At 59.3% G+C, this 24,014-nt stretch overlaps 8 protein-coding genes across 8 annotated transcripts; 3 read left to right on the top strand and 5 right to left on the bottom strand.

The window, feature by feature from the left end:
• Positions 1-48: 48 nt before the first annotated feature.
• SPRG_09145 (hypothetical protein) lies at positions 49-1,374 on the bottom strand. Its single transcript, XM_012348583.1, has 7 exons — positions 939-1,374; positions 758-886; positions 656-709; positions 552-606; positions 427-503; positions 292-377; positions 49-236 (listed from the first exon to the last, which is right to left on the bottom strand). The coding sequence occupies exons 1-7, from the start codon at positions 1,142-1,144 to the stop codon at positions 79-81; spliced, it is 765 nt and encodes a 254-aa protein (XP_012203973.1). The 5' UTR covers positions 1,145-1,374; the 3' UTR covers positions 49-78.
• A 1,787-nt stretch (positions 1,375-3,161) lies between these two features.
• Positions 3,162-6,046, top strand: SPRG_09146 (hypothetical protein). Its single transcript, XM_012348584.1, has 3 exons — positions 3,162-3,260; positions 3,309-5,934; positions 5,979-6,046. Exons 1-2 carry the CDS (start codon positions 3,195-3,197, stop codon positions 5,913-5,915), a joined length of 2,673 nt encoding a protein of 890 aa, XP_012203974.1. The 5' UTR covers positions 3,162-3,194; the 3' UTR covers positions 5,916-5,934; positions 5,979-6,046.
• Positions 6,047-8,082: 2,036 nt separating this feature from the next.
• On the top strand, positions 8,083-8,967 carry SPRG_20726 (hypothetical protein; the record flags this gene model as incomplete). Its single annotated transcript, XM_012348627.1, has 1 exon — positions 8,083-8,967. One exon carries the CDS (start codon positions 8,083-8,085, stop codon positions 8,965-8,967), a length of 885 nt encoding a protein of 294 aa, XP_012204017.1.
• Positions 8,968-9,331: 364 nt separating this feature from the next.
• SPRG_20727 (hypothetical protein) lies at positions 9,332-10,479 on the top strand (the record flags this gene model as incomplete). Its single annotated transcript, XM_012348628.1, has 2 exons — positions 9,332-9,754; positions 9,802-10,479. The coding sequence occupies 2 exons, from the start codon at positions 9,332-9,334 to the stop codon at positions 10,477-10,479; spliced, it is 1,101 nt and encodes a 366-aa protein (XP_012204018.1).
• Positions 10,480-10,605: 126 nt separating this feature from the next.
• Positions 10,606-12,354, bottom strand: SPRG_20728 (hypothetical protein; the record flags this gene model as incomplete). Its single annotated transcript, XM_012348629.1, has 10 exons — positions 10,606-10,674; positions 10,728-10,892; positions 10,936-11,126; positions 11,183-11,260; positions 11,307-11,388; positions 11,437-11,750; positions 11,799-11,933; positions 11,980-12,037; positions 12,088-12,213; positions 12,256-12,354. 10 exons carry the CDS (start codon positions 12,352-12,354, stop codon positions 10,606-10,608), a joined length of 1,317 nt encoding a protein of 438 aa, XP_012204019.1.
• A 1,014-nt stretch (positions 12,355-13,368) lies between these two features.
• On the bottom strand, positions 13,369-15,696 carry SPRG_20729 (hypothetical protein; the record flags this gene model as incomplete). Its single annotated transcript, XM_012348630.1, has 3 exons — positions 13,369-13,866; positions 13,918-15,448; positions 15,494-15,696. The coding sequence occupies 3 exons, from the start codon at positions 15,694-15,696 to the stop codon at positions 13,369-13,371; spliced, it is 2,232 nt and encodes a 743-aa protein (XP_012204020.1).
• A 2,910-nt stretch (positions 15,697-18,606) lies between these two features.
• SPRG_09147 (hypothetical protein) lies at positions 18,607-20,953 on the bottom strand. The gene is made up of 3 exons (XM_012348585.1): positions 20,522-20,953; positions 19,229-20,474; positions 18,607-19,173 (listed from the first exon to the last, which is right to left on the bottom strand). The coding sequence occupies exons 1-3, from the start codon at positions 20,942-20,944 to the stop codon at positions 18,665-18,667; spliced, it is 2,178 nt and encodes a 725-aa protein (XP_012203975.1). The 5' UTR covers positions 20,945-20,953; the 3' UTR covers positions 18,607-18,664.
• Positions 20,954-21,158: 205 nt separating this feature from the next.
• Positions 21,159-23,289, bottom strand: SPRG_09148 (hypothetical protein; the record flags this gene model as incomplete). Its single annotated transcript, XM_012348586.1, has 8 exons — positions 21,159-21,311; positions 21,364-21,529; positions 21,581-21,805; positions 21,865-21,935; positions 21,982-22,466; positions 22,525-22,721; positions 22,772-22,918; positions 22,966-23,289. 8 exons carry the CDS (start codon positions 23,287-23,289, stop codon positions 21,202-21,204), a joined length of 1,725 nt encoding a protein of 574 aa, XP_012203976.1. The 3' UTR covers positions 21,159-21,201.
• Positions 23,290-24,014: the final 725 nt, after the last annotated feature.

Here is a 24,014-nt window from a genome sequence, read left to right on the forward strand (position 1 = left end):
TTGTTGAATTGCATTTGGCGCTTGCAATGTACATGGCAACACGAGTGTACAGTCACGACACGCATAAGTTCTTAGGAGTTAGTCGTCGTCGCCATCGTCTTCGCTCAGTTGTCGCGGGCGTGGGACGCCGAGGTCGTCGTCGCCGTTGTAAAAGGTGGTCAAATCGACGTCGGGCTCGACCACGAGCTCAATCGACTCGAGGCGCGCGCGCTGAATAGCTTCCGTGTCGTCCATCACTAGCACCGCATGAGATGATGAATGGTTTCATAGAGCTGGCGGCCTAGTACGTACGGCGTGTGGGCGCGTGGCCCTGGTATGTCATGAGCGCTTGGTACGTCTTGAGGTCCTTCTCAAAGGCATCCCCGAGGGCCCTTCGCCTGCGCCCACGTATCAGTCGGATCGAGCACGATAGAGGATGCAACGCACCGCTCTTCCTGGCGCTGGCGCGTGCGAAGGTCCTTCTGCACTAAAAGCGTGTGCTCGTACTGCTCTAGCTCGGTTTGCTACGCATCCCGTGTCGGTGCGACGTCCCGTAAGCTCAAGCGTCCTACCTGCTGCGACGCAAAGTGGGCATTCGCATGCGTCAAGTGGTCTTCGGTGCGCATCCTACACATGGATGCGTGCCATCGACATGGTTATGATGCGAGAATGCTACATGAGGTGCTGCTCGGCATCCTCGAACGCGAGGACGAGCGCTTGAATCGTGTTGCTGCGCACGTCATGAGGAGCCGCATGGATGGCCAACGATAGAGCCTACCGAATCGAGCGCACGTCGTCGGCGATCTGCGTGAGGCTGCCAAAGTTGTGCTGAATGTACAAGGCGCTGTGGGCTTCTTCCGCGACGCGGCGGCGGGTTGCAGCGAGCTTGGCCGACAGCTTCTCGCCGCTAGATGCGCCAACTAGATGAGCGTCATGCATGGTCGAGACGACGCCTGTACCTCATCAAAAGCGCTTTGTGGCCCGTGTGCACTTGGTCTTGGCGGTACGCGAGCGCGGCAAAGAACGGGCCGCCCACGACGTCGTCGGCGTCCTTGGCCCCGAGCGGCGGCGGCGCGCTCTGCACGACGGGGGCGACGACGACCTGCGCCGTCGCGGACGCCACGGCAGTGATCTTCTCCGACGCCGAGTTGACGCTCGAGTGCATGCGGTTGTTGATGTCGATGGACGCGTTGTTGACGCTCGTGAGTCGTGGCCGTGGCCACGGCGCCAAGGCGCTCGGACGCGGTGCTGAGGGTTCACGGCCATGCGCTGGTTCATGTCTACGGCGTGGCCCTCGACCTGCGACTTGAGCTGCTTGGAGCCTTCGAGCACGCGCAGCTTGAGGTTGTCCAGCATGCTACGTCGGTCGCCGTCCCAACTGCCACCCTTCGAAATGAAAAATGCTGCCTTATGGAAAAAACACTTTTTTATTCTTTTTAAATACTCTCATCGCACCTTCTGCCAGTATCTTGCGCGCGCCGATCGCCATTCTTGCGGAAACGTACCACCGGGTCGTAGCTCTTGATCGTCGTGAAGAGCGAGCTGCAGAGGCTGTGGGCACGCTCGCCAGCGACGCAGCGGAACGTCACTGCGTAGCGAGAACGCGTGCCACCTGAACCGCCAGCTTGGTCCCGATCCCGGTCGACACAGGACCATAATAATCACGACGTGGCAAACCAACTGTCAATATTGAACGATAGACCTGGCTGACTTGTCTTTATTACTTTGGACAGGTTGGACGTCCATCGGTGGTGTCGTTGGGATGACAGACGCACCACGTTGTCGCCCTGGCCTGGACCATGGACGCTCGGAGCTCTGGGTTCCGTTCTGCAACCATCGCATATTTGATGACCGAATGCAGTACCGAGTCACACGACCCGTCACAACTGGGCCCCTCGAGTCACTTTACCCGCTCCTCGAGTCACTATACCCGCTCCTCGAGTCACTTCACCAGCTCCTCGAGTCACTTTACCCGCTCCTCGAGTCACACTACATGTTGAAACTGGGCCGCTCGAGTCAGCGCCGAATGTAGCGCCAACAGCTTTCTTGGAGTCCACGGTGTTGACATGAATGGCATGCATCATCCACGCAATGCTAAATACGTGATGAGCTGTGCGTAAAGCAAGCCTTCAATCCGAGTCGCATCTGGAGATTAGTCGATACAATTGTCAAGGTTGCGTTCAAGATTTCTCTCATTAAGGGTGCGAAGATCGATCCAGGGACCGATCGCGCCAAATTCAAGAATTTCAAAGCGACCGATAATGGAGGTATCCTGTACTAGTACTAGTAGTATTATTCAACCAGGCTCGGCACGAGATACGTGATCGTATCAAAGCCGCGGTGCTGGTGGCCGAGAAACCCGCCGGGAGCAAGTTGAGACCCCGGAGCGCCGACCGAGATCGGACACTTTGACACACTTTTTGGCTTGGCCAAGCTTCCACGCATAGACGACGACGAACGACTTGGTTCGAGTAGGTTTAGGTGAAATGAAGTAAAAAGATCGATCACTAAGTATTTACCATGTGCAAGATATTTTGTGAAAGCTCTTGGGAATGTCTGTACCGCCGGCAAAGGACAAAGAATGCGTCAACTGACGAGCGAATAAACACGTGCGAAGGTGACGATAGAGATAACATCAAAGCGGCTTGTGTATCACGGCATCATTTCACGCGTCTATAAACAGACAGGATTTGATTTGTGTTGTCGTCCGTTAAAATGGGCTTCGAGGCCGCCGATTTCCTTCGCGCGCTATCTTGCTGTGCAAGCGCGACGCGTGGGGCTAAACCGGCAATCGGATGCGGCGCGCCTTTAGGAGATGGCGGGGGCGAGCGAAAGCAAGTTACTGTGAATCGCAACTAATTTTACTATGTTCTAAAATTATTATTCACGCGTGGCTGCTATTAGACCCTTGATGCCGGACCATTTGTCAGAGAGTTTACTACCGGGATTACCACTATGGGTTTCTTTTTCTATCTGGTCCATCGTCAAGCTACTCGATCGACCAGCAGCGTTCACGGTCGTGCGCCAGACCTATGTTGCACAAAATGATGCGAGACCATTTTGTATCCATGTATTTTTACACTGCCGATGCAGCATGGAGACCGCCGGATACCATCCGGATCCGAGAGTTTAAGGGTCAGATGTGTCGGCGTCGACGCTGAAACGCCACATTATCTTTAGACCACTGGCGCACACTTTCTCACTCTACTTTGGTCATGCAAACGGCGGCGATTCGCCCGAAGCGCCGGTCGCTCGTCATCGCTTTGCAAGCATCCTTCAAGGTGAGCTCGACGTTTCCATCTAACGTTGATAAACCACGCGAATCGCAGGCGTTCGGCAAGTTAAAATCCATCATTGCCGCCGAGCTCAAGCACCTCGCCAAGCACGAAAAGCTATTGAATGCAACGTGTGCGTGGAAATCCGAGCTGCTGCGGCCACCGTCGGCGCCGCGCATCCGCATCCAAACCATGTCAAAAGAGCGCGTCGTCGGCGTCCTCGCTATCTACTACATCGTCACGGTCGTCCTCGTCTTCACGATCGTCCTGGACCGCACCTCGAGCACGTTTGCGACGCCGCCCGTGACGGCTACCTCGTCCGCGCTGCTCGAAGTGTCGCCGACGACGGAGACGATTAGTCTCGACGTCATGTCAGGCTCGTTGGCCTACCTCGATGCGATCCTTATGAATGCCACGACGGGTCTTGGCAACATAACCATATTTGCCTTCCCCGACACGCCGTCGCAGACCCAAGTGATTCCGTTCGAGAGTCTCATCTGGTCGCCCAGCAGCAGCCAGTCGATTGCGTCGTCGCCCTTTCCGATCGCATACCGCGTCTTGTACCGGCTCAAGGTGGACCTGTACAGCAGCGTGTACATCAACGTCTCGATGAACGATACAGCTCCCTTCACCGTCCACGCTCGGACGGGGTACACGGCGCTGTACATGATGACGATCGTGAGCTCGCTCGTGACGGTCATCAACATCTCGTGTGGAATCTACTTTCGCATGCGCATTCGAGCGGTTGCGATCCCGGGTCAGACGCTGCCGCAATGGGACTGGGTCCAGCTGCATCTTTTGGCACTCTTGCTCTGGAGCTGTGTCCCATACGAAGTCGCAGTCTACAAGGCCGTCACAGACGGCTTGACCGTCGACGAGACCTTTCGTCAGATCGCATTTTGGGTGCGGCTTCTCGGCAAGAACGGGTGTCGGCTCGCGGTGCTGCTCTTCTGCGACGGCATGGCGACCACCAACCCAAGTCGCACGGTGAGATTCTACACCAAAAAGGTAATTGCGGTCGCGGCCCTCACGGTTGTCCAAGGCGCCAGTCAAATCGCGTCGTCGCCCTCGTTCATCATCGCGCTCTTGTACTTGAACACGTGGCTCGAATTTTTCGTGCAGTGTGTCATGGTGCTCTGGCTCGCATACCGCCGAGGGGAGCGCGTGCGTCGCCAGCCGTACCGCAGCGCAACGTTCGAGTACACGACGTACGGCGTCATCTCGATCTTGGTCATTCAGTTTGCGATCGCGTCGGCCTATAGTCTTATTCGCCGCTTGGCGGTTGTCGGCGCGTCGAGTCCGACCGATTCGAGCACGTCCGTGCCCAACGCACAGCAAGCGCTTACGCTCGCGGGCCTCATTCGCGATCAAATGTTTGCGTGGATCGTTCTCATCTGCTACCTCCCATTGCCGCCAGCGTCGAGCGTTCTGGACGAAACCTCGACGGCGTACTCCCTCACCGAGGCGTCGTCGCCGTCGCCGTTCGTCTTTTGCCTCGAGACAGCGGTGACGATGCTCAACCTCTCGGTGGCTAGTTACTACACCTCGCACTTGCACCGCCGCCACTCGCCTTCTTCCTGTGGGCACCTCGGCAAAGACATTCCGGACCTCGACGTCCTCGACTGTACGCTCCTCGCCGCCTTTCACGACGCCCCGACCGACACCAACGGCATGCTTGTCTACGAAGAGCGCAAGCAGCGCTACGTGCTCGCGTTCCGGGGCACTGGTAGCATCAAGAACGCCGCGACGGACCTCAAGTCGCGCCAGATTCGGCTGCCCGGCACGGTCTACGCATCGGAGAAGATCCGAAAACGCACCAAGGGTAAAGGCACCCGGCACTTTGTGCAAGTGCACTCGGGCTTTTACCACGCGTACGTGACGCTGGAGCGGTATCTGCACGCGGCGATTGGCAAGATTCCGGACGAGAGCGTCGTCGTCTGCACGGGCCACAGCCTCGGCGGCGCCCTTGCCACGATCGCTGCCATGGACTTGGCGCTCAAACGCCCTTCGCTGCGCCTTGCTGTGTACAACTATGGCAGTCCCCGCGTCGGCAACCACGCATTCCAGGAGCTCTTCAACGCGACGATGCCAGCGTTCCGCGTCATCAACAACGGCGACATGGTCACGCAGTTCCCCAAGCGAGATTATACCAACGTCGATCGCGACGGCGTCTGCGTCTACAAGCACGTGGGTGTTGAAATCACGCTGCTCTGCGGCGACGACGCGGTGCGAGGCATCATCGTCCGACCAACTGTCGTCGACCGGCTCGTTGTCTTGGCGCACCGCACCAGCCTCGCGAGCCATAGCCTCGAAAACTATCGCAACAGCTTCCGATCGCTCATGGTCCCTGGCACAGATCGCCTCAGCGCCACCCTCTCGAGCTGCAATTCGTCGCGCAGAGCAACCTTTGAGAGCGCGGTCAGCTACAACTCGTCGCGCAGAGCAACCTTAGAGGGCGGCAAATCGTCGCGCAGAGCAAGCATCCAGAGCGTGGTCAATGTCAGGGACCAAGACGAAGAGAAACAGCGCAAGAAAATGACGGCAATGCACGACATCCACCTCGAGCTCTTGATAAATGCGACGGAAGATGCGACCGCTGTGGACCCCAGCGCTGCACACACGACGACTGCTGCCAACACGACCAGATGCTGGGAAATATGAGTTCTTGTATTCGCGCCAGGTACTTTCGTAGCGTTCCAGATCACCAATGGATGCGAAGTGTAGAGAGCGTGACTCGACCTCACAAGGTCGCTGCCACAAAGATCCTGCCGTCAAGTCCTACATGGCGGGCGAAGCTGGCGTGCGCCAGTGGACGACGTAATAGATATGACTGTTGTTTGCTTTCATATACATATACATGGAGTAGCTCTGCGTTAGCGCCGGAGGAGCGTCTCGAATCGGCGCTGCTCGACGGCCTCGCGCTCGCGTCGAAGCTGCTCGAGGCGACTGGAGGAAGACCAATATGACTTGGCTTTCTTCGTCTTCTTGAGCTCCGTGTTCGTCGTGTTACCGGTACAGCCAGGCGCGTCGGCTTTCCGCGTATCGTTTTCGGTGGCCATGAGCACCATGGGCCGGCCCACGATCGCAACCATGGGGTCGGCGCTCGCTGCACGTGGCGCCTAGGTGGTGTCGTTGTCGTCTTGGCTCTGCTGGTGGGCAGGGTTGCGAGGGCGGCTTGCGTCGGCCTATCTAGCAGTGGAACGGGAACAGCGCGCCGCCGAGCGCGATGCCTTCGGCTGTGTACTTCTTGATGCTGGCGACTGGCGGAGGCGCGGTCTCGTCGGGCGCAAAGAGGTCGATGGCCGGCGGCGTCGGCTTGGTCTTCTTGAGCGCCTCGACGCGGCCGTCGAGGTCCGCGTGCGCTTCATGCGGCAGGCAGCGCGCTCTCCCTCTTCGTGCAGCCGCTCGTCGCGCCGGACCTTCCCGATGCTCACTCGAGCATACCACTTCTCGTGCTTGTGGATCCGGCTTGTATAGAACTCGAATGGATGTTTTATTGGCTCAAATCCTGATTCTTTTTAGCCAATCACAAGACTTGGTACACGACCTAGTCTCAAATAGTGTGAGCACCGTTCAGTACAACGACGAGTAGCAGCCCACAGACATGCCAGCGCCACGTAGCAGCAGGGTATACTTCTACACTCACTTCTTGAATGACGTACATGTCATTTCCGACGCTGACCGTAGCGCAATCGCGCGCAAATCCATTTTCCATTTTTCGAGGTGGTGGCAGAATTGCACAAATACTTCACGTGACATCGCGGGGTTCCAAAGCTTCGAGGACCGTAAAACTGGCTGCCACAGTTGGCAATGGGTCTCGACCCAGCGTGCGACCAGCTTCTTGGTCGCCGCCGTTGCTTGGGCACTCACACCAAACTCGAACTGCCGAGCGTCGGTTTTCAGGAAATTCGACATGCAATTTCGGCTGGAAATGCGTCGAAATCGCGGAAACCGAGGACGCTGTCTCTTTTGGTTCATGTAAGAGAGCGTGTTGCATGTGACCGAGGGATGCAAAGTGCGCGCGATACCGCTGTGTGATGAGGCCTTGTATTCCGTACAGTATTTCAGTATAGCGAAACAGCACACTATATCAAAAATTGTTTGCCGCTGTCATTTGCTCTCGCTACAGAGCTCGCACGGCGACGTCACATAGCATTTTGGACTCCCCATAGTGTGGTCTAGCACTCTGGCAAGTATGGGCGATTTCACTTTCAAACTTCATTCTGGCCGATCCGCCGGCGTGGCGGGCCTGTGTTCACCAAAATATGGTAATTATGGTTGAAAATGGCGAACGCCAATACTAATGACATACGACGCCAGAACAACGACGCCGAGGCTCCTCTGGCACCACTGACGCTGCTGCATGATGCTCGAGGTCTACGCACGCGCCATTATGAGGTGTCGCTTGTTCGCAATGCAGCGTGCCTCGTCGATCTCCCTCACTTTTGTCAACGCCAGGCCAACGCGTTCAGGTCCGCAGCATGGTGCTGCGGACCACTTTCAAAGCTACCAATCACATGCCGAGAAATATAGCTGCAGAGCAAATCAATCCGAGACCACCCCCATACCACGATGTGTTGCTTCCTGACCGGCCGTTGAAGGATTCCAGCGCCACGCCTCACGTACTGTCCGACAAGCATGAGTGGAAAGCGTCGTGCAAGTGGTAGCAAGGCCTCTACGTGTAGCTCATCGCTGGGCCATTTCGCTTGCCAGACAGAATCCATAGCGTGGACACGTTTGATTGGGTAGAAATAGGTTTTTTCAGCCAATGGCCTTTGACCCTAGCAGTTGCACGACCGGTTTCGATGCGCATTTGGACGAAGGTAGCATGAGCGACGACGAGCCAACGACGCCGACAACGCGCCGCCTCACGCGCAGCATGACCAAGGCAGGCGTCACGGACGACACGGCGCCATCGCCCAAGAAGGCCAAGAAGACCGCCAAGGCGCCGGCCAAGCCCGTGCCCAAGCTGCTCTACGGCCAAATCGACCCCATTGCACAAGAGGCGCTTGCCGCCAAAGGCAAGACGTCACTGTCGCTGATGCTGGGCGCTGACGGAGCCCGCGTCGACGCGTCACTGGCGCTCGTAGACATTGCCAAGAACATGGACAAGTACTACCTCCTGCAGGCGATCCGCGCCGAGCCCGACGCCGCGTTCTTTGTGTTTGCGCGCTGGGGCCGGACCGGGTCCGCGGGCCAGAGCAAGCTCGAAGGTCCATTCTCAACCAGCGACGAGGCCCAAGCCGAGTTCGACAAGAAGTTTCTCGAAAAGACGGGCCAGGCGTGGGCGGCGCGGTCGGCGTTCGAGGTGCAGACCGACAAGTACGACCTCCTCCACGTCGACTATGGCGCCAAGAACGGTGGTCTCTGGGAGTACTACATGGACGACCACGTGGATGGCAAGGCCACGGGCTGGTACGCCTACACTGACGAGGGCGTGAACCAGACCGAGATGCTCTGGTCGACGTTCCAGTCCAACCAAGCGTACAACCGGCGCATCGTGGCGTCGGGCTACTTTTCTTACATGGTCGACCTCCAGAACATGACGCAGATGAACATTTCGAGCAACAAGACGCGCCACATCCGCCGGACCTTCAACGGCATCATCACAGCGTCCGCGGCGGCTCAGTCGCTCCCAATTGAGACCGTCGCACCACCTGCCGACGCCGAAGACGACGAGCGCGATAGCGACAACGAAGGTGACGAAGCGTAGCTTTCGTCAAGTAGAAATGTACTAGTAGTGTCGACGCATCACCGCTCATTCTTGATGGCATCGTCGTAAGCAGTTGCCAACATACACGCTGTGACTCAAGTCCAAACTCCTTTCGCCTCTCATTATAGTCGATTCTAGCTCGCAGGTTTGGCTGCGACAGGCTTCGTTCAACTCGAGCTCGGCGCTTCGCCACGCCATCTTCGCTCTGCATTGGGCCTCTTTGATAAAGTCTTTAAGTTCAAAGTGAAGATTTCCGTGGCGCTGGCTATCGTCACGCAAAGTGGCGCAATATGATTGGGCGAAATGATCACGAAATGGTCTTCACCAGACTGCATCGTGAGTTTATAGACGCGCGATCTCGGGCATGGCCACCACAGCGGCGAGTAAAAAGGCCAAAGCTGTCTTCTGGGACAAGGACAAGTGCGCCAAGCCGTCGTGTCGGTGCGGCAAGTCGTCGATCGAGGTCCTCCTCGACTGGCTCTCGGTCACGGACAAGGACGGTCGTTTCGTCAACTACCTCCGCTGGAAAGGCGGCGTCAAGCCCAAGAAGAAGGGCGCTGAAACAAAAGGCAATGTCGCCTCGAGCATCATTCGCATGCTCCAGGACGACCACAACCTCGTCCGCAACCAAGAGGCGGTCCTCGCCAAGCTGACAGAGCTGCACACGTCGCACAACGCCGCCCGCGACTTCCTCGAGGACACGGGGCGCCGTGTCCGCGACCGCCTCGACGCGCAGTACGCCGACAAGACCGATCCTGCCTACATTGCGCAATTGGCACCGGTTCAGGTACGTTTTGCGATGCATTTGACGTAGTACCATAAAAAATGACGCAGGCAGCGGCACTGAAGCTGTGCAAGCACTATGACACGCTCGCCCCCATCATGGCAGACCGCCCCGACGCCCGCCCCGACGCCCGCCCCGACGCCCGCAACGGCAGTAAAAACGGCAGTGAAGATGGCAGTGGAGACGGCAATGAAGACGGCAGTGAAGACGGCAGTGGAGACGGCGAGGGTAACGAGCAAGGCGTAGGCGACGTCGTCGCACAGGAAGACCAGAGGGACGCTGCTGCGGGTGACCATATTGCGCTAGCAAACGACAGCAGTGGCGATGAGCTCGAGCAGCACGAAGCGCTGAGCGACGACGGAAGCAGCTCTGAAAACGCCCGACCGCCTCCCCGCGGCCAAAGAAAGCGGTCAAGCAGCAGCGACAACAACCCGGCGAAGCGCAGGACGCCGGTGAAAAGCCTCGTGCGACAGCTGGACGCACAGATCACAGCGGGCGACCGAACGGCCAAGGAGCTGGTGGCGCTACGCACGTCGGAGCTTGCACACAAAATCCAAGTTCGCGAAGAAGAGGTTCGCTTGCGCCGCGACGCCCACAAGCTCAACGTACGCACGCAACGACACGCCGAGATCATGGCGATTGCAGATTTGCGGCGCCAGTTGGGTCTTCCGGCGCAGGACATCTTGGACTACGTCGATAGCGCGACGCGTGCACTGGACGCCAGCTAACAGACGACTAACTGGAACGGTTTGCATACTATTGGACAAGTCGTCTGTAGCCTCTGCTTTAAATGGACAAGATGTTTGGAGTGCCTCGTTCCGACGTGTTCCCGTGACGCAAAAAGCAAATAGACGCTAGTACATGCTATCGATGGCCTCCGAGTTGTCGAGGAAGAGCATGAAAAGCCGGTTGAGCGGCCCGAGCTCGCCGTAAAAATCTGTTGAAGTGCCGGCGTCAGCTCCTTGTGGGCGCGGACCTGCGACATCATTTTGGTGTCGATCACGTGGCTGCGCTGCAGGTTGGCCGTGATGGTCTTGGCCGCAACCACCCGCGTGGCCCACGCGTCAGCAGCCGCCATGCGCCGAAACTCGGCGACGAGCGGTGCGAACAGCGGGCCCTCAACGACCCGCTGCACGTGCTCCTACCCAGTCTCAAAAGCTGTATAAACGGTAGTACTTTGGTACCTTGATTGAGACGCGGAGGGCCGCATAGCGGTCGAGAAGGACCGCGCGAAGAGCCATTTTGAGCGCCTCTTCTTCTTGCTGCTGCTGCAGTAGCTTGACCCGCTGGCGTGGCTTGCGTGGCTTGGCTCGGCCGACCGGCGACGAGCCTCTAGCGACAGGCGATGGGCCTCTCGCGACGGCAGGTGACACGCCTGTACCAGCCACAACCAAATAAATGTCTGTCCTTTTCCGTGGGAATTTATCGCACCAAGGGACGTCGGCCGCTGACCAAGCTGCGGCAAGCGACCGCGTGCCTTGGAGGGCCCGTCGTTCGCCGCGGGTGCGTCTATAACGCAGGGCCATGCGTCGAGTGGCTTGACTCCAGCGCGCACCTAACGTCACCGCCACGTCGACCGATGGTGCGACCGGTGGCAACGGCGCGGTCAGCACGACCGGCATGGGTACGAGGCGGGCCTACGAGTCGCCCTCAACGACAAGGAAGTCGTGCGGCAGGCGGCGTACGTGCAGCGCATCCATCTCTGTCATGAGGAGCGCCACTGCGTCTTTGAACGCGGCTGCCGTCGCAAACACGTCTCTCGGCTCCTTGTCGCCGGGCGGTTCTGCCAAGAGCGTGCGCTGCACTTTCTCACGGAGGCGCTCGCAAGCCGTTATCGTGGAAGTATACAGCGTCCAGACGGTGCGGTACGCCTCCGTGGTGACGTCGGGGCTCGACGTGGCGGCCACCCACGCGTACTGCAGCGTCGTCATGATGAACTCGTCGAGCACCATCGTGCCGCGCACGTAGATGCGTGGATCCGACGTCCCTAGCGCCGCGCCTATATGCGTCGTGAGGAAGACTCCAGCTGTTGGCCACACGAGTCGACCGAGCAAGAGCCCGTAGACGGCGGCGACGGCCGTATGGGGGTGCTGGAACGGCGCGAGATTGGCCGAGGCGTCGAGAACCGAGTCCGTTGTTGCCAGCAAATGCCACACGATCGCCATCGTCGTGAGGCTATGCGCTACATCGCATGTGGCGTCGAGTCCTCCGAGTAAGAAAAGACGTACCGCTGGGGGCATGCAATTGAACCTCCATTGGAAGCGTCTGCGGCAATTGCCGCACCACCTACAACCTCGCCGCCTTGCGTCGCCGCCAAGAGGATGGTGGCTACGCACCCGGTCGACGACGGGGCAGAGCGGCGACGACTCCCAGTAGTCAGAGCCGACACCTTCCGGCACGAAGGGGTGGGTCAGGCACACTGCCCGCGGCACGCCTTGGAGCAAGCCCAGATACAAGAGGACCTACGTGGATACAGAAGGCGGCAGTACAGTGCAGTGGCGTACGAGGTAGCGCACGACGTCGAGCGTCTCGACCGATGCGTCCGTCGCACGGCAGACGTTGAGGGCCACACGCAGCGCGAGGCGCGGGTGCATAAAGTGCATGGCGGCCTCACCAAGAAGATAGGATCGCATGGAATGACAATGGAAGGCGTACCGCCGCCAGACAGCGGGGGAGGCACTCGTCAACGGGCACGGCCTCCGAGCTCGGCGGTCGCCCGCTTTTAAGGCACGTGATGGCCTCGTCAGCGTACGGGCTGCGCTTGCGTAAGAGCACGCCACAGTCCCAAATACCTACGCACTTAGCACGCACTCCATGGCGACACGAGCCTTGTACCGTCGTCGCGCCACGTCACCACGCTCGCTGCTACGCTGGCGACGTTCAGCTGCGTCGTGAGGCCGCTCGAGACGGTGCAGAGGAGCATGCTCTAGCATCGCATCGTGTCGGCAGCGTAGCTTCATGGAGACATAGGACGTACGCCGTGGTAGCCCCACCCGACGTAGGCGGCGCTCTCATCGGCTTGCGCGGCGCCGTCATAAAGCACGCCGAGGAAGAGACTCGATACAAAGCGATCCCGCGCGGTTGGTCGCTCGACGCAGAGTTCTTCGGGGAGGCCAAGCATGGTCTCGATCTCGGCGTTTAGCATGCGCCCGCGCTCTTCCTGTTGATTGTAAGCAGCCAGCGCTGCCCCGTAATCGGCTTGATTGAGCGCGACGCCAACGAGACTGGCGCGGCGCAAGGCCATCGCTGCGGTTACACAACTGTGTGCTTGGATACGACCATCGTCGTTCGAGGCAACTGAGAGTGATGGGTTTTTGGATCTTAGAATCAGAAATGCTAGCTTCATTCACGCGAAGGGACACCACCAATTCTCACTTTCAATCAATTAATATCTATCGATCGATCGATCGACATTGCATGCTTGGGCAAATGCCAGATCAGTTTCCGATACACTCTACAGTGATTGCATGCTTGGGCAAATGCCAGATCAGTTTCCGATACACTCTACAGTGGCGATTCGCACATTTTGCGATATCTGTTGTCCACAAAACTCACGTTTACAAAAACCATTCTGGTACGTGTTAAATAATGCCATTTTTACGTGGCAGTGGCCCTCTCTATTTGTACTTGTCCGAGATTCGCTCGAGCGTCGTCAGAATCGACTCCATCTCGTCGGCGGGGTTGACGGCGTGGTGGAGCTCCTTGAGTTTCAGCGGCTCTTGGTTGCCGGCCGTGACGACGACCGATGGCGCCTTCGTGCGCAGAAGCGGCGACTTGCGCGCTTCCAGCGTCGCAATGTACGCGTTGCGGTCGCGCAGCTGCATTTCCATGTGCTCGCGGTCCTTCTTCATGCGCTTGTACTTGCTCAGCTGGCTCTGGTACTGCCGCTGGAGCGTCTCAATCTCTGCGACGAGCTCCTTCGTGTGCGTCTCGACCACCCGCTGCATGTGCTGGAGCTGGGCTTCGTGGCCCGCGCTGCCTTGGGCTGCGACCGACTGCATTTTCGTCCGGAGCGACTCGTTCTCCTTCTTGAGCACGTGGTGCATCGACCGCGCGTCGCGGTACTTTTGTTCAAGCACCTTGTACCCTTCCCGGTCCGCTTCGTACTTTTGGATCTAAAAGCGCCATGAGACATGACTCGCTACAGACAAACGATGGACGACTACCTTGAGCTTGGCCGCTTGCACCATGGCGCGCAACGCAACAAGGTCTGTTCGGTCCTTCTTGGATTCTGCGAGTACGTCCGCAAGCCGCTTGTCGAGCGTCGACGCCTGCTCTGCCGCGCGCTGCTGCCGCTCGAGGAGACCGCGCAGCTTGAGTTCTCCCGACTTGCGCTTGGCGACTTCGGCCTCGAGGCGTTGAATCGTGGTGTGTTGTTCGTGCACCTCGGTCGTGAGTCGCGGCAGGTCCGCGGCCGCCGCAACTTGGGACGTCAGCGACGCGTTCTGCGCCTCGAGGGCCGCCACGTTGGCGACAACCGCCGCATGGGTCGATTGCAACGCCGCCAGCTGCGACGCCGCATCGCTTGAGGTCGCCAGAAGCTGCTCGTTGGCGCGCAGCTGCGTCTGAAGTTCGTGCACTTGTTGCTGCCACACTGCCTTGAGTTCGACTTGGCGCTCGAGGCGCGCGCATTCGGCGCGTAGCGACTCGGCTTCGGCGCGTGCCGCCGCGAGCGCGTCTTCGTCGCGGAAGAGCTCTTGGAACCCGACGTCCAGGTGGTGGTCGAGGAAGCCACGACATTGCTGCAACTGCGCCAAGTCGTCTTGGGCCGTCGCAACTTCTTTTGTCAGCCGCGCGACCGTCGCTTCGAGCTGCTGGTTGGTGTGCACGAGCGCCGCGTGCTTGCGGCTCTGGTCCTCGAGCTTGGCGTTAAGCGTAAAGATGCTGCGATCCTTCTCCGCGATGGTCCGCGTGCTCTCGGCGAGCTGCGACTGGAGCGACGACGTGCGCTGGAGGAGTGTGTCCTTGTCGGCCTTAAACTGCGCTTCGAGGCGCGACTGGATCAAGCGCACTTCGTCGCGAAGCGTCTTGACAAGGATTGACTGCCCGGACGCGCTCGTGGCGGCGTGGGCCTGCTTTAGCCGCAGCGCCATCGACTCGACCTGCTTGGTGGCGTCGGCGTACTTGGTCTTCCAGTTCGCCGCGTCGTCGGCCGAGGCAGCGCACGCGGCCGCCACTGCATCGTGCTCGGCACGGAGCGTTTCGAGCTGTGTGTGGAGGGATTCGAGAAGCGACTCTTTCGAGCGAATGGTGGCCTGCGCGGCCGCGAGGTCGCTGGAGAGCGTCGACGTTGTCGTCGCGGTTGACGCTTGCGCTGACGACGCCGTCGCACGCAGCTCGCTGACGAGGTCGTCCTTGGCCGCCAGCTCCTCTTCGTACTCGCGCTTGAGCTCGCGGTTTGCGTGCACTTGGGCTTGGCACTCGGTCTGGAGTGTCGCGATCTGGCGCTTCCACGTCTCCTCCTTCTGCTTGTAGCCTGTCTCGAGCGACTCGATCGCAGCGCTAAAGCCCTCGATGCTGTTGGCTGCGTCCTGAATCTGCACCTCGAGCTCACAGTTGTGCACTTGGAGCTCGCGCTTCTCGCGGCGAAGGCGCTCGACCTCGTCCATAAAGTCGTTGCGCGAGGCGGACGCGCCGAGGGCCTTGGGCGGCGTCTGGAACGTCGAGCCGTTCGCGGCCTGCTGCTCGCCGAGTAGCCTACAGACACGGACATGAGGCCAAGGTCGGCGAGGACGCGTGTACCTTCGGAGGCGGTCCATCTCGGCGGCCTGCTGCACCTCGCGCTGGCGCAGGACGTGGAGCTGCTTGGCGAGCATGTCGAGCTGGGCCTTCTCGGGGGATGGCGAGACAGGAGACCGCGCCGGGGACGCCGACTCGGCCGTCGGCGGCGTCACGTACGACGGACTGCCAGGTCGCCGCGTCGTCCGCTGTGGCGTAGCGTACATCGTGTAAAACCAGAAATCGCCTTGGGTTAAATTCATTCAAATCCAGAGCCCGTCATGGCGCTTTCAATAAAAACAAATCCTTTGACTATATATTTGTATTAAACATAAAATCGTTGAATTGTACGACTCGTTTTGGAGGGAGATGGCGGGGTAAAAGAGGGCGCCAATATCCTCGTCGCCGATTGGCTGTAACGATGACACGGGCGCGTTTGATTGGTTGCCGCTTCTTGTTTGGCGCGCGCACCAGTCAGCGCCTGGGAGACGCCGACAACGGCCTTGCCCATCGCTCAGGTGGGTAGAGGTTCGGACAACAACCTCGATCTATCTCACGGCTACGGACGGCGAAGAATTGTACTATTGGTATACTAGTACTCTATATAATGTGTACAACTTGTCTGCGTGTAGACCGGTGGTCGTAACTGTCGAGAGGCAGGTGGCGAGCTCTCTGGCGCTCGTCGCACTCCCCGTGCTTGCGCTCCGGCTTGTGATCCAAGCGGAGGCAAGAACATGCAACTTTTACTGCTCATCGCAATACGAGCAGGGTGTTGAACTAGGCTCCTGCGGAGTGGGCTGGTAGCAAACCTCTTTTTGAGAGGAAGTAAAACTGACGTAGATGTATAATAAATTCTACTATACATCCTAGGGGCATAGATATGTCCTCGGGATGACAGGTCTTCTCTTGTTGTACAATGTATTCGCGCCAGGTACTTTCGTAGCTCTCCAGATCAGACCTGGATGCAAAGTGAATAGATCGACCTCACGAAGTCACTGCCTAAAAGATTCTGCCGCCAAGTCCTACTTAGCCGTGGCGTGCGAAGCTGGCGTGCGCAAGTGGTCGACCCAATAGATATGACTGTTGTTTGCTTTCATATATATATACATGGAGTAGTTCTACGTTAGCGCCGGAGGAGCGTCTCGAGACGGCGCTGCTCGAGGCGACGGGAGGAAGACCACGATGACTTGGCTTTCTTCGTCTTTTCGAGCTCCGTGTTCGTCGGGTTACCGGCACAGTCGAGCGCGTCGGCTTCCCGCGTGTCGTTGTCGGCGGCCATGAGCACCATGGACCGGCCCACGATCGCAACCATGGAGTCGGCGGTTGCTGCACGTGGCTCCTCGGTGGTTTCGTAGTCGTCTTGGCTCTGCTGGAGAGCAGGGTTGCGAGGGCGGCTTGCGTCGACCTATCTAGCAGTGGACCGGGCACAGCGCACCACCGAGTGTGATGCCTGTGTCTGTGTACTTGTTGCTGGCGACTGGCGGCGGCGCGGTCTCATCGGGCGCAAAGAGGTCGACGGCCGGCGGCGTCGGCTTGGTCTTCTTGAGCGCCTCGACGCGGCCGTCAAGCTCCGCTAGCGCTTCTCGCGGCAGGCAGCGCGCTCTGCCTCTTCGTGCAGCCGCTCGTCGCGCCGGACCTTCCCGATGCTCGCTCGAGCATACCACGTCTTGTGCTTGTGGATCCAGCTCGTTTGGAACTCGAATGGCCTTGATTTATTCTAGCCAATCACAAGACCTGGCCGACCTCGGCTTAAATAGTGTGAGCACCATGCAGCACAACGACGAGTAGCAGCCCACAGACGCGCCAGCGCCACGTAGCAGCCGGGTATACCTCTCCACACACTTCTTGAATGACGTACATGTCGTTTCCGACGCTGCACGTAGCGCAATCACGGGCAAATCCATTTTTCATTTTTTTAGCTTGCCCAAATACTTCACGTGACATCGCGGGGTTCCAAAGCTCCAAGGACCGTAAAACTGGCTGCCACAGTTGGCGATGGGTCTCGACCCGGTGTGTGACCAGTTTGTTGGTCGCCGCCGTCGCTTGGGCACTCACACCAAACTCGAACTGCCGAGCGTCGGTTTTCAGGAAATTCGACATGCAGTTTCGGTTGAAAATGCGTCGAAATCGCGGAAACCGAGGACGCCGTCTCATTTGGTTCATGTTATAGAGCGTGTTGCATGTGGCCGAGGGAGGCATAGTGCGTGCAATACCGCTGCGTGAGGAGGCCTTGTATTCCGTACAGTATTTCAGTATGGCGAAAAAGCACACTATATCAAAGAATTGTTTGCCGCTGTCATTTGCTCTCGCTACAGAGCTCGCACGGAGACGCCACATAGCATTTTGGACTCTCCAAAGTGTGGTCTAGCACTCTGGGAAGTATGGGCGATTTCATTTTCAAACTTCATTCTGGTCGATCTGCCGGCGCGGCGGGCCTGTGTTCACCAAAATATGGGTATTTATGGTTGAAAATGGCGAACGCCAAGAATACTGACCGACGCGGCCAGAACGACGACGCCGAAGCTCCTCGGGCACCACTGACGCTGCTGCATTGTGCTCGAGAAGACTCCATCAGCATTCTCTACGAACACGCCATCATGAGGTGTCGCTCGGTCGCAATGCAGCGTTTCTCGTCGGTCTCCCTCATTTTCGTCAACGCCAGGCTTCAGCCAATCAGAGCGACAAGGCTTGAGATTTGTGGCCAATCAGAGCAGCAAAGATTTCGCTTTCGAGCCAATTGCCAGTGTTCTTGCCGCAGCTACCGAACCGATCGCCGCCTGCCGATGTACGTGGCAAGCCGTGCGCAGGCCTCAGGCCGAGGCGCTCATGCGACGTCGCTGTAGGTATGGCGCAGCCTATCTATGCGTGACGAGCCACCGAGTCGGCCCTTGGGCGGAGCCCTGGCCAACATTTCGACGGCCTCTCTCGCACGTCGGCCACGGGATCATCTCCGAGATGCGCTCCTCCAAGCTCCCAAGACCTGCGACGACGCTGCAAGCGATGGCGCGATATTCTAGCATCACGACTGCCGCGACATCATGCGCGTCCAGAACGGTTAGCGCGACAGCCACATCCGATCCGACGGCGTCATCCCCATGGCGCAATGAACGACAGGACTCGCAACAAGCGCAGGTAACCTCGTGCAATCACACATAGAGCAGAACCGACATGCCCACGTGTATGTCAAGTGTGAGCTTATGCGTCCTCGACGCCGAACGCGTACTCGAGCGTGCCCTCGGAGGCTTCAAGGTGCACGGCGCACGCCAACACACTCTTCGCCGACGACGGCGTGAGCGGGAGAAACCGGACGGCTTGCTTGGACTCGACTTGCGACGGACCGGTCGTCACCACATGCTTCTGGTCGCCGTTGAGGTCGTACTCGACCCAGAGAATGACAGCGTTCATGACCACGTCCTTGTTTGTGATGGCCTCGGTCCACTGCTTGGTAAACGACTGAATACGCTCCGAGAAGCGCAGCGGCAGCACCTCGAAGGGCGCTGTCGCCGGCGTGTACGGGTACATGTACGTCGGGAACGGAAAGTCGCGGCGGAGATACCCGCCCTGGAGGGCGTCGAACGCGCTGTGGTCAAAGCCGCTGACGCTTGCGACGTGGCCAAAGCACTCGTGGAGGTGTTCGAACGCGACGCCCATGGCCATGACGCGGCCTCCGTGCGGCACAATCGCCGCTTGGGGCGACAACAAGTCTAGTACAACACGGACAATGTCGTCCAAAAGTGCCAACATCAAAAGGTGACATACCGTGGACGGCCGACCGGCGGTACCAAAAGTTGAGGCCTTGCCAGATCGGGAGGTTTTGCATCGCATAGTAGAAAGGCTCGCCGACAAGCACATCAACGGGCGCCGCGCGGTGCAAGTGCTCGTGCAGCAGCCCCTTGACGCCCGAGTGGAGAATCGTGATTGCATCGCTCAGGTGGTTGCCGTCCACGAGCTGCTGGAAGATGCGCGACGAGACCTCCTTGGACTCGATCGACGTGACCGACGGCGTCGTGGTGGCCGCGAGGAGTGCGCACATGGACCCGTCGCTAATGTCGAGGACGTTGGACGCTGCGGTCGTCACCGCGGCGATGGCGTCGCGGTACGCCGCCGTGCGCGCGCTCGTGTTGAGCATGCTCAGCCGCTCGGCGTTGCAGATGAGGTGCAGTCCGCACACGCACGGCGGCACGTCATGGTCGACCTTGAGCTTCTTGGGCGGCGAGAGCGGCGCGTGGACTTGGAACCAGACGCGAAGCGAGTCGTGGAGCGTCACGAGGCTGAGTACATCGCCTGGCGCCACACGGCGCTGGGCCGCCAGCGGGAACGCCACCGGCACCCAGTGGTCTTGCCACTTTTGGACGCCCGGCGCCGTCGAGTACGTCACGCCGTCACCAAAGTCCACCGTCCAGCACATGACGACGGCGTCCAGCGAGCCTTCGCGGACGATCGCGACGCTCGTGAGTGCGTCGGTCGTGATCGAAGCCGCGACGGGCGCGTGGCGCGTAAAGTCCAACGTCAGCACGTCCACCGAATGTGACAAATCGATCGGCGCAATATGCGCGTTGGTCGTGTGCAGCGGCAGCGCGACGCGGCCGCCCGTGCACGTCCACGCCGCGTTGTTGCGCGCGAGGCGAACGTTCTCGGAAAGGTGCGTGCCCGCCACCGAGTTCATCCGGAAGAGCGCTTCGCTCTGCACGAGCTTGGCGTGGACCGTCGCGATGCGCGGAATGATCACGGGCTCGTCGCGCACGAGGAGGTGTTCGCGCGCGTGCTGGAGCGTCGGCAAGATGCCTTCGCCGAGGAGGAGCGAGTCAAAGAGCTCGGACACGAGCATGTCGGCGCGGACCGGCATGTCTTCGGGGATGCGCAGGTCCGTCGACCGCTTCGGCAACACCGTGATGATCGACGCAAAGCCGTTCTCGGCCGTGACGCTGGACGCGATCTCAGCCATGGTCTCAAACATCTCGCACGCGTACACGTGGGCGGCGCCGTGCTTCGCAGCCAGCATGGCCTAGTATCGTGCGTCAGTAGGAAGATGGGATGCCAAAGATAAGCTACCAAGAGGCCCGTGCCCGTGCCAATGTCGAGCACGATCGGCGCGCGCTGGTGCTTGGCCGTAAAGGCGGCGATGCCAATGCGGATGCCATGCTCGTAGGCCCCGTTGCGATCGGTATCGCGGAGCATCGAGGTCATCTGGCTCATGGAGACGACGTTCTTGTACGTCTCGGACGCATCTTCCTCCTCGACCCACATGAGACCGCCGGCTTCCGGGTTCAAGCGCGACGCGAGCACGACGCTGGACGAGCCCTCGACGAGGTCGCCGCTGTCTTCATCCACGTACGAGTAGGGCATGCTCGTGACGATGGTCTCTTCCGCGCTCGCCGTGTCGAGGATGTCCTCGAGGTTGGGCGCCGCTGCGTCGTCGGCCTTGAAGTCCTCGCCGACGACGGCGCCGCTGTACTTGTCCGCGCCGTTGTACATGCTGCCAATCTCCAATTATGAAAAATCATTGGCCGAGTATGTTTGTCCCATTTTGCACGTTGGGACAATCCTCACCATTGACGTGCAACAAACCAGTGTACGCGTGGTACACCGAGGTTTGTCCCACGTGCAAACTGGGACAAACGATGATTGCCCATCACAGCCGATCTTGTCTACTGGTCGTGATGCCGTAGCAACGACTACGAGGCTGGCGTCTGCACAAACTCTACCGGTTTTCATTAGCGACAAATTTATCTCTACTTGGTGTACGTCCGGCGACCACCAAACTTGGCCTGGATCGCAGTCGAAACCACATCGTGGAGGCGCGTCTCGAGGTCTTCCGACCACATCTCGTGGCCCGGGTGGTCTAGACATTCCCACTGGGTTGACTGCATTCGAAGAGAGTCTGAATGTCGTACCGCGCAGCTGCTGCACAAGCGATGGCTCGTCGGCTTCCAGCGTCGCCATCACATGTCGGACAACGTCCCACACCGGCACCGGGTTGGGCAGCCGCAAGATGAACTGGTTGGCAATGATGAACGCGCCGACGACGATCGCCGTGTCGTCTTCGCGTTGGAACGGGCGCTACCCATCGAAACGCTAAGAAACGAGCCGTCGGATGTGCCATCGACCTACTTGGTTGAAAAACTGCTGCACGAGCTCGCGCGAGTCGAGGACGTCTTGGTCCTCGGGCTCGGTTTCGAGGCCAAAGCCTTTGGCCATCGTTACGTTGCCGTGCACGACGTGGCCGTCAATGATGGTCGCGCGGATGTGCTGCATGCACTTCCACAGCGCCGCCTTCTGGAACGGTGGGCCTCGGACCGACGCGCCGGGCGCCAAGCAGTCGATCGGCGGGTACACCTACTCGACTCTTTGGTTAGAGCTTGTAGCAATAATATGTGAGTAAAGATGCAGCATACGCGACGGAGGTTGAGGCCCGAGTCGAGTGACACGTGGTCGTCGACCATGGACAAGAGCGCCTCTTGGAAGGCTACATAGTTCTTAGTTGAAATGCATCGCCTTGTGCAGGGAGGTACCGCTCGCGACATCTTCTTTGCCCGGCGTGTCGGCCAGCACGATCGTCGAGAGCGATGTGTCGCCGCGCTTGGCCGAGAACTGCGTCGAGCGCTCCATCAAATTGGCGTGGCCGCTGAAGCTCGTGCGCGCCGCTTTGGGCAGCTTGATGGCCTGGATGAGGCTTTCGACCACCATCGTGTGGGCCGAGAGGTCATCGTAGAGCACAATGGCCTTCTGGCCGTCGCGGAGCCAGCTTTCGGCGATCGTGCAGCCGGCGAACGGCGCGAGGTACTGCATGATGAGCGGCTGGCGGTCGTCCGCAGCGACAAGCGTCGTGTACTGGAGCGCGTCGAGGTCGTTGAGGAGCTGCACGATCTGGTTGACGCGCGCCGGGCTCTTTCCGACGGCCACGTACACGAAGCGGGGCATCTCCGAGAGGTTCGTGGCGTGTTTCTTGATTTGCTGGGCAATCATATCGATCGCAAGCCGCGTCTTGCCGCTGCCGCTACGCACACGCAACAATTATTGTGAGCGTCAATTCGCATCGTAATGGTCGAGTCTACCGAGGCCCGAGCACCGCAAAGCGTTGGCCAAAGGCAAGCGGGTGGAGGCAGTCGATGACATGGATGCCCGTCTCCCACGGGTGCTTGAGAAGCCCGCGCTCCATCATGGTCGGGATCGCAGCGCGCATGCACGGATGCTTGACCGCGTCGTCGACGGGTCCCTTGTTGTCCATGGCCTTGCCGAGCGGGTCGATGACCTAGAGCACGTGTATGTGATGCACGGCAATTCCACGTAACGTCGTCATACGCGGCCGAGGAGCCCATCGCCCACGGGAATGCGGAGGTTGTTGTCGGCGAGCTCCACGTGCATGCCGAGCGAGAGCTGGCTCGCGTCGCCAAAGACAGCAATGCGCGCGCGCTTCTTGGCCAAGTCGAGAACGATCCCTTGCCCGACCTACATGAGCGCAATGGCATCGAGAGACGTGCTGGAGGATGTCTTACCAACTGGCCATCTTCGTCAAAGATGTGGACCGTCGAGTTGAGCGAGGCGTGCTTGAGGCCCGAGACAACGCCGACGCCTTGGGTCAGCGCCAAGAGGAGGCCCGACTCGGCGAGCTCGTCGCCTTCGCGCATGATGGCCTCTTCGAGCTGGATCTCGACGGCCGACTTCTCTTCGAGCGAGCTGCGAGCGATCTTGAGGAGCGCGTCCTCCTCCGCCTGGGTGTAGCCATAGGACGAGGATGTCGAGAACGCGCGGAGCGCCGGCGAGCGTGTCGCCCGGCGCGCCATGGCGCCGACGGACAGTGTCACAGCCTTGCGTAGCATCTCGTGTGTGGTGCTCGTGGTGATTGGCTCGTGGCTGTAAATCCGGATTCTACCGGATACGCTCTCTGAATTCACTTAGCCAAGTACAAGCAAAAGAGCGCGCTTTTGTCGCGTCCTATCCGAAGCCGTGAGTGTACTGCATAGGGAGTTGTGTCGGAGGCGTCGAGCACCCTCCGAGCCCGGAAATAGTGTCGACATGTGCATGTGCATGGCGCGTAGTCGACGACAATGTTGTCCGTATAAAACCATCTTTATCCAGATTTTTATGGGAAACTTCGTCCTCGCGAGTCCCTTCTGAGCCCTAGGCTTGACGCGCTCACTCAAGCGCCTTTGCATCTGGTCTTTCATTGTCTGTGCATGCTACCAGCAACCGACAACCTCCAGTGCTTTGAGTTTTGGGACTAATCAGATGTCCAATATGAGTGACGGTCTCTTGAAGGTAAGAGTGGTGGTACCACGGCTTGTCATCGTTCACATCGGATCCCATTTCCAAAGATTGACCATGGCCAAAGATTGACCATGGCCGCCAAACGCAAAGCTCAAGCCGCTACGCTCGTGGAAGCGCCGCCCGCCAAGCGCTCGACGCGCAGCAGCACCGCCAGTGCCTCGACGGCCCCTGCGCCCGTGGCCGACACCAAGCCGACACCCAAGGCCAAGACGGTCAAGTCGACGACCAAAGCCGCGGCCAAGACATCGACGAAGGCGACACCCGAGACCAACGAAGC

Source organism: Saprolegnia parasitica (genome assembly GCF_000151545.1).
Source record: "Saprolegnia parasitica CBS 223.65 unplaced genomic scaffold supercont2.45, whole genome shotgun sequence".
In the NCBI taxonomy this organism is placed as follows: Eukaryota; Oomycota; class Saprolegniomycetes; order Saprolegniales; family Saprolegniaceae; genus Saprolegnia; species Saprolegnia parasitica.

What these genes read in the sequence shown, in the direction of transcription:
- SPRG_09145 (XM_012348583.1), bottom strand. Translation starts at nt 1,144, where the DNA reads ATGCACTCGAGCGTCAACTCGGCGTCGGAGAAGATCACTGCCGTGGCG. An exon ending in GATGCCGAGCAGCACCTCAT is followed by an intron (nt 607 to 655) that starts GTAGCATTCTCG and finishes ATCCATGTGTAG; the next exon opens with GATGCGCACCGAAGACCACT. An exon ending in CGCCAGCGCCAGGAAGAGCG is followed by an intron (nt 378 to 426) that starts GTGCGTTGCATC and finishes ACGTGGGCGCAG; the next exon opens with GCGAAGGGCCCTCGGGGATG.
- SPRG_09146 (XM_012348584.1), top strand. Translation starts at nt 3,195, where the DNA reads ATGCAAACGGCGGCGATTCGCCCGAAGCGCCGGTCGCTCGTCATCGCT. An exon ending in CTTTGCAAGCATCCTTCAAG is followed by an intron (nt 3,261 to 3,308) that starts GTGAGCTCGACG and finishes CGCGAATCGCAG; the next exon opens with GCGTTCGGCAAGTTAAAATC.
- SPRG_09147 (XM_012348585.1), bottom strand. Translation starts at nt 20,944, where the DNA reads ATGTACAACGGCGCGGACAAGTACAGCGGCGCCGTCGTCGGCGAGGAC. An exon ending in GCACGGGCACGGGCCTCTTG is followed by an intron (nt 20,475 to 20,521) that starts GTAGCTTATCTT and finishes GCACGATACTAG; the next exon opens with GCCATGCTGGCTGCGAAGCA. An exon ending in CCGCCGGTCGGCCGTCCACG is followed by an intron (nt 19,174 to 19,228) that starts GTATGTCACCTT and finishes GTGTTGTACTAG; the next exon opens with ACTTGTTGTCGCCCCAAGCG.